General features: G+C 49.8%; 1 protein-coding gene across 1 annotated transcript in view; it reads right to left on the bottom strand.

Moving 5' to 3' along the window:
• Positions 1-13,000, bottom strand: part of Dennd3 (DENN/MADD domain containing 3) — a gene marked incomplete at its 5' end in the record, with an annotated part of 68,637 nt that overhangs the window by 11,286 nt on the left and 44,351 nt on the right. The window contains 5 exon segments of the mRNA XM_013520212.1: positions 779-918; positions 3,022-3,129; positions 6,944-7,073; positions 8,294-8,464; positions 8,926-9,185. Of these exon segments, the coding sequence (XP_013375666.1) occupies positions 779-918; positions 3,022-3,129; positions 6,944-7,073; positions 8,294-8,464; positions 8,926-9,185 (809 nt within the window).

Raw genomic sequence — 13,000 nt, 5'->3', positions numbered from 1 at the left:
AATGCAAGCCAACTGACAGGATGTACTTGTCACACTGACCAGAGGGCCATGGGTACTATCCTCCAGGAGTAGGGATCTCCCATGAAGAGACTGCAGGGCAGGGGTCCTGGGCTATGTATACAGGCTTTTATAGATAAATGGATGCAACTAGAGACCATACTATGTATACATCATGTATATATACATCACAGGCTATGTATACATCATGTGTATGATTCATGAGACAGGCTGCACCATGGCCATGTCACGGATACATGACTCGATGTGCTGCCAGTACTTGCTGTGAAATTCTCTAAGCTTGCTGTGACGCAAAGGACTAAGGTACAGCACGTGCTTTGCCAGCCCTGGTGTCTGCGGCCTGGTCCACAGGGCAACTGGATACCCACACAGGCCTCCAGAGGAGCAGCTCACTCCTCTTTGAGTCCAAAAGAGACCCACCTGTCGCCCCTCACCAACAAGCACCAGGATTCACCAGAAGCATGGTCTGCAGTCACCTCAAGGCATCACCCCACCATGTGTGCACCATGCTGACGCACAGGAAGCATCCAGGGTTTTCAAAGGTGGGTGGGAGATTAAGCCTCAACTTTTAATAAGCACTTGTAGGCAAAAGGGCAAGACGAGCTTACACTTAACTTAAAATCACAGTAAAAATCACAGGCCTCCCATTTACAGACCATGTGTTCTGTGTGGACTGCAGGCTACCACACTTATGTGTTGGACCTTGTATGCACTTGGATGCATACACAGCAGTCTGAACTGAGCAGCTTCATGTACTCACCACCTTGGAGGTGCCCACTTTAAAGCAGTGCTGATGGATGGTCCAAGAGGAGGCGTCAAACACAATTACTCTGCCTTCGCTCAGGGCGCACCATAACTTGGGGTGAGCATCTTCCACTTTCTCTGCAGGGTCGAGGTATCCTAAAGAGGAGAGTGGCCATAGTGTTGGAAGAGAACCTCTGAGTGTATTGGCAGGGGTGATGTGACATTACTGCATTTACTGGGCATCTACTTAGTGCCAGCTGTTGTACTGGTGCTAGGGATACTGAAGGGAGTGAAACCATGTCCTGCCCTGCCCATGTGGAGCTTGGTGCCTTGTAAAGGGGCTGTCTGTCACAGAACCACATGGACAGACAGAACTAGATTAGGGGTGGGGTATACAGACTGCATTGTTGAGCTAGCTCTGCCATGAGGGTTTATTACTGAGTAGTATTGTAGGAGGAGGAACAGGAGGAGGAGCCAGTGGGCTCCCAGCACACAGGGAGGGGTCAGTGGAGACACTGAGGACAAAGCACTGGCCTTCCACCAACTCCCATGACACAAAAGTGCATACCCAGGCCCCTCACTCCATAGCTTCACCAACATTTGGTGGCTTCAAGTGTGGCCATTCTAAGGATATGAAGTTTCTGGGGGTTTTCTTTGCTTTTTGTTTGTAGGTTTGTTTGAGGCAGGATCTTGCTGTGTTGCCCAGACTGACCTCGAACTTCTGGATATAACCAATTTCTCCTGCCTAAGCCTTTTGAGTGCCAGGAACTACAGGGCATGTGACTACTGGGAACTACAGGGCCACCATGCCCTATGTCAGCTTGTTTTTGGTTTTATAACTATAATTTTACCGGCACTTCCTTTCTTGCTCCTGAGGCTAAGTTTTTGCTGGCCACTGAGATAGCATTTTCTGTAACGTGTTCATCTACTGGCAACTTTTGAGGGCCTCATGTCCCTCTCTGGATAGCAGCCCCTAACCATGCTGTTGTGCCAAAACATCCTTTCCCATCTGTGACTTGCACTTTCACTCTTGGAAATACTGCTTAACAGTCCTTAATTTCAGTGTAGTCAACTCCATCTTTTCCTTCACAGCCAGCACTTCCATACACTGCCCAGGAGTTCGTGCTTGCCCTGCGGTCACAAGAACGCTTTGTGCATATGCAGAGCCACCTCTGTCCTTGACTAGGGACCACGGGCCTGCTGTCTTTCTAGGGGCATCTATTCCACTGCTCCTTGGTCCCCACGGTGGGGGATCCACTAAATAAATATTCTTCCCACCCATCTGAGCCTGAGCCCATTGGAGGCCTACAGACTTGGTTTTTTCAACTCCTTATGTGGCCCCTGGAGTCTTAACCTGAGCTAATGGGCTTGCAGGAACTGCCCGTCTTGGTGGTCCCATGCCTAGCTTCTGCAGGCTGGCAAAACTCTGCTCCCTGTAAGCTCTTCCATCCCCAGAAGTGGCAGCCAGGCCACAGGGGACAGCAGCTTGCTACTCTTCCCCTCCTGCTGGCCTTTATGCAGACACAGAGAGGTACAGAGAACAAGGGTCTGGATACTTTCCCCTCACGGCAGGAAGCCCAGGCTCTGGTAGGCCCTGCAAGAAACTGGCTTGGATCTGCTGTGGTACAACATCTAGTGAGGTCATCAGAGAGCCTGGGTTAGACCAACCCACTGCGTGTGTGGGGCAGAATGCTCTCTTGAGAGGAGGTGCCGGGAACTACAGGGCATGGGACTACAGGGAATTCGTTAGACACAACAGTGGGTTCACCACACCCAATGTGATGGGGACCACACAAGTGCAATGAAGAGGCTCACTTCATTCTGTCCACATGAAGGGACTGGCCAGGTTACCCATCTGACTGGGTCAGTGACAGCCTATGTCCCATTCCTGTTGCAATAAACACCGGGGGCGCTACGTCCTCAGCACAGAAGCAGAAGCACATGCAGTAACTCCCAAGGGAGATGATGGGAGCTAAGTGCCTTATCAACCGCTACAGAGGGAAGGACAAGCACACAGGGCAGGGAGGGAAGCTCCGCAGGATCCCTTCCATCCCCTGGGCTCCCCGGCTGCTAGGCACCAGAGCCAAGTGCTGGAGCAGCCACAGCAGCATCAACCCTCTCAGGATTTTACCTAAGGGCTGAAAACATGCTGTTTCCACCACAATGCTGCTCCTCTCTTAGGGCTGACCTCAAACCCACACCTAAACTTATCAGGTTGTTTCTAACCTAGCAGCATAAACCAGTAAGACAGCTTGTTACCTGGTGTGTACAACAAGACATCAATGGCTTGTGGGCCAGTCTCCCCCGCTGAAGGGTTGATTTTGTGTTTCAGCGTCTCTGCAGTCGTCTTGGGGACAGCCATGGGCACTGAAATACAAGCCCCAAGCGTTAGTTCCCCAGAAATAAGACAGCGATGCTACAGATAGCCTCACACACACTACTCCCTTCAGATCGAGAGTTCTGGGGTAAAACTGCACAGGAAGTTACCTGAACGTGGTCTCCTCTGTTGTGTAAAGCAGTGGCCAGGAGGCCAGGCCTGTATGGAATACCACCACCATTCCATCAGCTTGGAGGCCACTTACCCGGTCTCTAGCCACACCCACCCACTATATACTGCCAAAGAGAGAAGGTTTAAACCTTCCTCAACAGCAAAATGTACCCAGAAGAAAGGGACCAAGGAACGAACTCAAGAACGGTGACACTTGCTGCTATGGGGCTGTCCTGTATCCCCCACACCCCATGGGGTTGACAGCATCCCGGGTCACTCCCCAGATGGCAGGCCAGCCCTACACATACACAAGTCCACTCCAAACATCTCCCCAGGGACGAGGTACAAACCACCCCCACTAGAACCACTGTCCAGGAGGGCCCTCTCCCACTTATCCTTCTGCTACACAAATCACTGAGTTTCCTGATGGAGCCTATGACTGCCTCTGTGGGACTCCTGGGACGACCCTCTCGATGGGGGCCCCACCTGCTGGCTTCCTGGGAGACCTTACCAGCCTCCCTCACCCACCAGACACTGAGTCACCGCAGTCTTGGGTGGGGCACTGTGCAGGCACTCACCAACTGCTTCTCTCCCCTCTTTTCTTTGACACAGAGTTTCACCAAACCACAAAATTGCCCAGACTAGGTTCTAACTCACATTCTCCTGCTTCAGCCTCCCAGAGGGCTAGGATTACAGGCACGTGCCACCTCTGCCAGCTTCCTCCCTCACTGTATTACTCCTCTGTTTGAGACCACTACAAAGTGGCTCTGAGCTGGATTTAATATTAACCAATTGGCTTTCCATATTTATTTGCGAGTTCTCTGAAGCTTAGGCACCTTGTCTGAAGATAGGCAGTGGACTCATAGTAAGTAAACCCCTGTGAGTCCCTGGTCACCCTGAGGCCCATATTGGCCTGTGAAGCTGTGATACCTCTAAGGAGAAGATAAGGCCACAGGTGAGGACGTTTGGTTCCAATCCCAACTAACTACAAGGAGACTGCAGCTGCAGGCTCCACACTCCTACAATAAATACCAACCTAAAGATAAGGTATTTCTCTTGACTGACATAATTTACTACTTGGGAAAATTCTCCCAAGGTCCTGTGAGATTCCTGTGTTTTGAGTATCCTTCTCCTTTGTTTGAAAACCAAATAAATACAGGCTGCCCAGAAAAGTCTTTGTCTAAACTAAAGAGAATATCGAAGCTGTAAGAGAGTTAGTCCCTCCTGGAGCCCTGAAGTCATTGCCACTGTCTCATTTATTTAAGCCTTCGCTGTGCACTCACTTGGGAGATTGCGGGCCTGATCAGCCTGCAATAACTAAGGGTTACTGAACCCAATACTCTTCATTACAATCTGATGAAGTCCATACTATTATCACCGCGGAAAAAAAAGGATGGAAACCTGAAATGTGCAGACATTAGTTGAACTACTGGAGATCACAAGATCAGCAGGTAGTCAGCCGGTACCCTAACCTGGGCTGACAGCTCTTGCCTCCTTGCCTGTTCCCCTGAGTTATCATTATGTTCCCCTGAGTTATCATCATCCTTTGGATATTCTCAGACCCCTCATTGTGAATTCACCACAAGCTACGAAGTTGAGCTCAGGACCACGCACCTTTACCTCATGAATCTCTACATACTCAAAAATATTTCTTGATTTGCTAAGAAGGGGTCAGGAATTCAGCCACATTTTGTGACCTGAGCTTAGTTGGTCCCTCCTTTGCCACAGGAAGCAAGGCGGACAATAACTGAGAGTGAGCTGTCTGTGCCAGGTGTTGCCATGGTGGCCCTGTAAACCGCTAGGAGGCTGTTCCATAAACTTCTGGCAAAGACTTTGGGCAAAGATCAGGCGTAAGTTTGGAGCTATATAAAGCACCTAAGTATAGTGTTTATTTGATTTTGTTCCTAAGGAAAAAAGAGAGCGAACGCTGTCTGGTTGTAAGGCAAAGTGCCTTCCAGCCAACCAGCAGGTTGTATGGTAACACACAAGGCTCCTTAGTGTCCCCTGCACCATGTGAGAGGGGTTGATAACCAGAAAGCATCAGGGATCCCTCAGTCAGTAGCAGATGTCACAAAGAGGGAAAACTAGGTCAAAGTAAAGAAACATAACTGGGGTTCATTTTTCCCAATTTTGAGAAAGCGTTTTTAAAAAACCGGCACCACCAGCTATCTATCCCTGAGAAACAAAAACAAATGTCCTCACGCAAACTTGTACATGAGTGTTCACAGCAGTATCCTTCACAATAGACAAAAAGTAGACACAACTCAACTGTTCATTAACTGATGAATGGATACAGAAAATGTACTACGTCCAAACAATGGAATATTATTCGGCCATCGAAAGGGGTGAAATACTGACACTGGCTGCAATGTGGATGAACTACGGAAACCCTCCACTGCATGAAAGAAGCCAGTGACAAAAGGAAAAATATTGTCTGATTCCATGTATATGAAAAGCCCGAAAGAGACAAATCTGTAGCGACCCAAAGCAAGTCAGTGACTGCTCCTGGGAGGGGAGGTAGATACAAAAAGGGTGGCAAAAACGTCTAAAATCTGCAATGGCAACGGTCTCACGACTCTGTATATTCTAGAAACCACTAAGCTGTATACTTTCAATAAGTTATATATCAATAAAGCCGTTACTAAAAAAAATCCAACAAAACACACACAATCAAAATTAGATGTCCTTTGTAAGACATCCCTATTTTGTTAATCTGTTTCATAAACCAATTTTATATTGTTTAATGCCTTAGTAGTAACAAGTCATCCTCAATGTAATTTCTACTTTTTTGTGAAGATCACAAGACAGCTGCTTGTAAGAGATCATTTAAAATGGAAACAAAATAGAAGCGGCTAAAATGATGTGTTAAGGCCCTTTTCACCTCTTTGCTCCTAGATTGAAAATCATCATAAAAAACATACCTAAGCCTATCACCCATCTGTGTATGGCTTCCAGAAAGTGATGGCCAGATAGAAATGCACAGGGAAAAGATTGGAGAATTCCTGTCTAGGGAAACTGACCAAATCAAGTTTTTTAAAAAATATATACTGACATTCACCATCCTCCTAACCCCATGCAGTGGTAAAGTCCACCAGTGCACAAGCTGACCATGCACAGGGACCACAGCTTCCAGTGGGCATGTTCTTGACTACAAGATCAACGTACCACTCAGAGTCCACGACCCACTTAGTAACCCTGCACAGACTTCTAGCCTGCTTGCACCAGCCAGAGGACATTCTGTCATCTGCAACTGAATCACAACAAGCCCCTTCCAATGTGAAATCTCTTATCAATGTTCCCCAGATGGACAAATTACAAGATGCCTCAACATGTCCTGATGTTCAAGGAGCTGTGAGGCCCATTATTAGTGAAAGAAGGGAAGCACAGATCCCTGCGTGGGACACAGAAATAAATTAGAAGGTATAAGAGAAAAGCAAGATGGAGGGGGGGAAGAGGGAAAGGAGAAGACAGGGATGGAAAAAGTAATTATGTTGTGTTATACACATGTACCAACTCCCCATTAGGAATGTAAAATTATGAATTGCAAATATGTACTAATCAAGAAACTTCTAAAGAGAGAAGTCTAAGCAAGGGAGTCTCGTCCGTTCTAGTGGACAAAGCAAACATCAAGCAGATAGAATCACTTAAAAGAGATCTCAAGAAGCTGCTGTGTGAAATTGGAGCTTGTCTTACTTTCATTCTTCATCTTATCAAAGTAAGACAACTTGGAAGCAGCATAGATGGCCCCTGGGGACTGCAGTGTGCCCACCACAGCGTCCATCAGTAAGACATTGGTTAGCGCCTGCTGGACGTACTGCGGGTCCTACAAGAGAAACAGGTACATGTCAATACACGGGACTCACAAAGGTCACTTCACTGGGCGACCTCGTTGCCTCACAGGAAACAGGACTTCTAAAAGTACATTTTCTTACAGCAACGAGAAGAGTTCGAATGAATGATGGATTTGGAGTTTGTGTCACCACTTTTTCTCCTTAGTTAAGGCTGATACTGATGCTTTACCTCAGGGGCCGGCCAACTTTCTCTGCAAAGGGCCAGGCAGCCAACATTCCAGACCTCAGGGGCCACGACACTGCTGCTGCCACCACTCAGCTCAGCTCTGCCAGCAGCACCAAGCAGCCACAGACCCTTTGCAACATGCAGGCCTGGGCTCGGCAAAACTTGTTATGCAAAACAGTCCACCGGCCCACAGGCTTTAGTTGACCATGCTGGTTTATGCTAAATATGTAGTGCAAAGGGCGTAAAACCAAGAGCTAGTTCAAAAATCACACAATATTAGAATCTGAGAAAGACCTTGTCCCCCCCCGTCCAGTGACTGGGAAGTCCTTGCCACTCAACATTCTGTTTTTTCCAGTGTTAGCCCCCCACGGTGGGGGCCAGCCCAGCCTGCACTTCTCCAGAGACCAGCGGGGCTACAGTAGTTCTATGCTTCTATGAACTGTTCCTTTTGTGCATCCCTGCTTGTGGCCCTACCCTGTTTGTTAGGAGGTTTCCTGTCACGGCTTTCCAGTTACACAACATGAATAGCTTTCCCCATGCTCTTCCCCGTGCCGGCCACCTTCATCACCACGAACAGTGAACTCATCACTCGGGGTAATCAAAGCCACCAGTTTGGCCCAAAAGAAGGCATGAAAATATAAAGCTCCCTAGCATGTACACTTAAGCCTACAGAAGAAATCCAATAGCTCCCCTTGCAAATCCTAATCTGGCGATGCTGGAGGGTGAAATTCCTCAGAGCAGTGTGTGCCCAAAACACCCAACTAAGACCCAGCACAGCGGACAAGGTCAGCACTGCCCAGGCCCAGTCCCCATCCCATGGAACATCACCAAAGTGGAGGGGACAAGGTCCTCCTGATCAGCCCACCCCTGTTGGCTCCTATGTTTCCTCCCACGGCGCCGCCGCATGCCACTAGACCTCTGGTTGGCTCACAGAACATTCCAGAGAACCAGACCTCACCCCTGGGCCCTGACAGCAGGGAACTTGCCTGACACCCAAGTTGGTCACAGGATGCAGGGATGACTGACCTTGTGGTCATCGGCCAGCTTCTTCCCAGCCCACATCTCTTTCACCATCAGGTGCCAGAGGTCACACTCGGATTTCAGGTTAGCCTCGAAGACATCCTTCTTGGACATCATTTTTATCTTCAAGGTGGGTATTCTCAGGAGGAGAAAAGCAACCGTGGTGCTTCTGACTTCCTGCACAGGCAGAAACAGCAGTTACATCAGACAGAGCAAGCACTCAAAGGGTGCTGGGTCACAGGAGACAGGGCACAGCCCATCCTGAAGAGGACCCCCACTAAAGGAAGAAAAGACAAGAAAAAAGATGTAAGATACAGGGGCTCCTGGTAGTCACGGAGACAGGGTGCAGCACACCCTAAAATACAAGACCCGTGTACTTCTCCTATGCTGGAAGGTCACTGCCTGGCTTCTCGCCACTCTGTCCCCTCACGGTGCACTGCATGATGGACAAGCACCCAAACTCAGTATTTAAACCATGCCCCATCCTCATGGCCATCCTGACACTTTACAGGTACACAGACTAAGCCATGGGATGGCAAGCGTCTGTGCGGGTGGCCCTGCTGGAAAAGCGTGTGGCTGTCCTCACTCGTCCAGAGCAGAGCTGACTCCAGCCCGGCAGGCAGGCTCCCAGACCTCACCTCTATGTTCCTAAAGGTAGAGATCTCCACATAGCCTGGCCTCCCCTCAGTCAGCAGGAACAGGCGCTTCTGGGTCAGGGCGATCTTCCCGACACCACGGTTGGTCTTGACAGAGCTTGACAGTTTGTAGACACATTCATTTTTATCCAGATGCTCCACCACCAGGGACGGCAGACTGACCTCCTGGGCCTGGGCTTCTGTCTCCTTCCAGCAGTTGTAGAAATCTCTGAATGTTTCTGGGTCGATCAGCTTCTGCTGTCCTGAATTTCATATAAAGAAAAGAGATTTCTTACAGCTGAGGGAGACAGGACTTTGCATCACCTTCAGAAACAGTGTGTTACCCAAACCAGGCACCAGGTGGCACCAGGATTTAGGCCTTTCTGGATTGGGACCTTCTCTGAGGGCATCCCCAGGAACCAGCAGCCCAAGGTGTCCAGGTGGGGCTCATGACCTGGCCGCAGGCCACCTGCCTTTCTAGCTAACAGGAGAGGGATGTGTGCTCCACTGAAGGTGGTCACAGCAACTCTCAGAGCTCTGGGTGGGAATACTGAGACCAAGACAGTCTTTTTTTTAATCAGGAATTGAACTCAGGGCCAGGTGCTTGTGCCACTGAGCTATGTCCCCAGCCCTCAAGACACACTCTTATGGTGTACAAGCATTTTCACTACTAGAACTGGAGACCCGCATCCAGGGACATTAGGGGATCTAGTCCTGAAATGAAGCTAATGCTGAAGACAAATCCTTGGGGACACTCTTACACCACTTGCCTGAAACTAGCCCTACCTTGGTGTACCTCAGTTGTAAGCAAATAAAGTGTTTGCTTTTAGCCAAGGATGCAATAATCTGCCCAAAAGTCCACTCTTCCCTAGAGTCTGAGACCCATGGCTGAAGCCCACCTTCACCTCTGTTCAGTACCAAGAAAACCTGCTTCTGTATCCCTAGAAGGAAGACGGGACACCCCTCCCCTCACCCGCAGCCCACTAAGTCCCGGATGTTTCCCTGCCTCTGCACCTGTCCAGGCTTGGTCTTGCCTCCACTACATCTCCAGGACCTGTCACACCTCTGTCCCCTGACATGTGTCCGGCCCCTCTATCCTGAACAGGGAGATGCTTAATGTTCTCACCCTCAAACATCTCCCACCTTCCAGTACCCAGAATGGCTTTTCCAACATGCCTCATTCAGACATTCCAGGACTGCACATCTATACCAGCACCACATCCTCCGGGAGCAGGTCCCTCCTCCTCTTTACACTCCATTTTGAGATATACCAAGTATGCCCCCAAACAGGCCATATCGTTACCTATCTCTGCCTATGTTCATCCTGACTGCTCAGACCAGAAAACTACTGACCGCTCAACACCCAGGTGAATCCCCAGGTACGGCCTTCCCTGACGAGGTAGGCATCCTGCTGGGTGACTGCTAAACTGTGCACACAATGTCCCCTGTGGCACCACCACACTCAACCAGTGTACCAAGGACTGTGCACCATGCTCTACTGAGGATCCCACAAACTCATCACCACCATCCAAGACAAGCATGACCATCAGACTCCTGCACAGACTGGGGACCTGAAGCACAGGGAAGAAAGCCCCTCGCCCACAGAGCTGGGCCCCGAGGCCACAGCCAGACTCTGGCCAGGCTGAGCTGCCACCTGTGTTGGTGGGTCTGCCCTCCCTGCTGGTCCTGCCCTGGGCTGGTCTTCCTGTCCCTAGCCTAGCTAGAGGCCTGGATCTGAGATGGCGAAAGTCCCAGCTGGGCCATGTTCCCCCTCTGATAACATAACAAGGTACAGTATATGGTGGTACACATCTGTAACCCCAGCTATTCAGGAGATTGACACAGGAGGACCTCAAATTCAAGGTCAGTGTAGGCAACTTAGACCTTGTCTCAAAATAAAAACTGAAAAGGGCTGAGAGCGTGGCTAGGTGGTAAAGCTCTTGTCCAGCATGTGCAAGGCCCTAGGCTTGATCATAAGGCCAGAAACAAAAATGGGTAGGTAAATGAATAAATAAAACAACAAGCTGTCTGTGGTGACGGTTATCTGTGGGGCATTTCACTGCCATCATGGGCTTGGGACTGTCACTGTCACAGCAGTCTATGAGGGAAGAGCCACGTGCAGGGGTGGGCGCTGCAACAGGCTGACAAGGGAACTTCCTTGACTTTTACATCTTGCTTCCAAACAACGGCAGCTGAGAGTGCAGAATGGGGGTGAACAGGAAGGTCCAACAGGCCACCAAACCACGTGCAGACTCTCCGCCAGGTGGCGCCACTTTGAGTTACAATAGTTCCTTCTGTTTCTGTTTTACGCGGTTTATATTGCTTGAGTATACTCACTATTTTAAAAAGTGTCAAAGTCACTGAATCCAAACAGAAAGGCCTCTCAGCCCTAAGGGTATCTGCACACCTGTGTAACGTAAGCAAAAGCAGTCACTGAAGACGACCAAGAGCAGGGTGCCGGGTGCACCCTGAGGGTCTCTGTAGTCCCCTGCACTGGACAGTGAAGTCTGCAAGGTTACCAAGGGCATGAGGGTCATTCCTTGACTCCATAAAATGGTTGGTGCACACAGCTCCTGGCCACCAACACAAGTGGCACCCCCCTTTGGAGTTTAGACACCCTGCCCTCTGCATCGCCTTTGGCTGGACTCAGTTTGCACATCCCAAAGGGTGTGAGGGACTGAGTCTGTGTCATCTTCCTCAGACATCACTGAAGACAAGCTTTAAGTTGCTGAGCAAGAAGATGCCCAAGAAACCAGGGAACAAGAAAGAACTCAGATAGTAGGTGAAGCCACTGCGCATGACAGTGAGAGCTGAGCTCAGCCAGGAGCGGGAGACAAGGGTCCTGCAGTACGGCTCTTGGGACAGATCCTCTCAGCACCCAGGCCACGCAGAATACAGCATGTCACCAGAACTCAAAGTGGCATCTTGCGCCAAACAGATGTCTACCAGGGCTTGACATGAGGAGCTCACAACTCTCAACACCAGACAGCCCCACCAGGGCAGAAGCTCTGAGACCAAGGACACCGTACTGGGTGAGGAAACGCTCACTGCAACCACTGTCAGAGCTCTAGCACCCACGGCTGTCACATCGCCTGGGAACCAGCAGCACTGGGTGCTTGTACACATGGCCACAGTGCCCACCACTACTGTGAACACCTGCAGCACGGCAGCTCACACCCACAGCCTCTGTGCACATACAGACACCACGCACACCCTTGGGCACTGTGCCACAAGAGACAGAGTGCGCCCCCACAGTCTTTGTGCACACCCGTGGGCAAAGCACAGAGACACCATGGCACCATCCAACCTCTAGCAACTATCAGGTGCACAGCTGCGGTACATGCCCGTGGAGACAGAATGCCCAGCCCCGTGTCTCCTCTATCCTGCTGCCCACTCGCCTCCAGTGCACCCTCCAGCTCATCCCAGCAGCACACAGGCGACATCCCTCTCAGAGCTGGCCACAGACACCCTGCTCCACACAGTCATGTGAAGGTGGCACATGCAGCAGCCCACAGAGAACCAGGTCCTCAGAGCCGTGGTATGGAAATACTGATGCAAACTATTAACTTTCACTATTAATTATATCGATCAACTAACTTACATATTAATTCCTGTATTTGCATGTTGACCATAAAAATGTATAATGATGACATTATCATAATTTCTTTATAAAATCTCAGATGTATTCTTACATCGCATAAATGTATTCTAAAATGGTAACATCCAGCTCTGACAGAGGGTTGATCTTTTCAGCATGCAGCCATCTGGCTCAAATAAACACATGGTGACTCCAGGCTCCTGGGCCCTAGGGCCAAGAGCATTTCCCAACCTAATCTGCAACACTGATGAGGCCAAAGGGTCCACAGCACCAGAAGCGGCCACTGAAGGCTCTTAGTCATTGCTAGGTCGGCCAGTTCCCTCCTAAATACCCTCGCCTTAGGGTTAGGGTTAGGGTTAGGGCTAGGGTTAGGGTTAGGGTGAGGGTTAGGGTTAGCGTTAGGGTTAGGGTTAGGGTTAGGGTTAGGGTTAGGGTTAGGGTTAGGGTTAGGGTTAAGGTTAGGGCCAGCTGTGACTGTTA

Source organism: Chinchilla lanigera, unplaced genomic scaffold, assembly GCF_000276665.1.
Source record: "Chinchilla lanigera isolate Chin_1 unplaced genomic scaffold, ChiLan1.0 scaffold00053, whole genome shotgun sequence".
NCBI classification, from domain to species: domain Eukaryota; kingdom Metazoa; phylum Chordata; class Mammalia; order Rodentia; family Chinchillidae; genus Chinchilla; species Chinchilla lanigera.
This window is presented reverse-complemented; position numbering and strand designations above follow the sequence as displayed.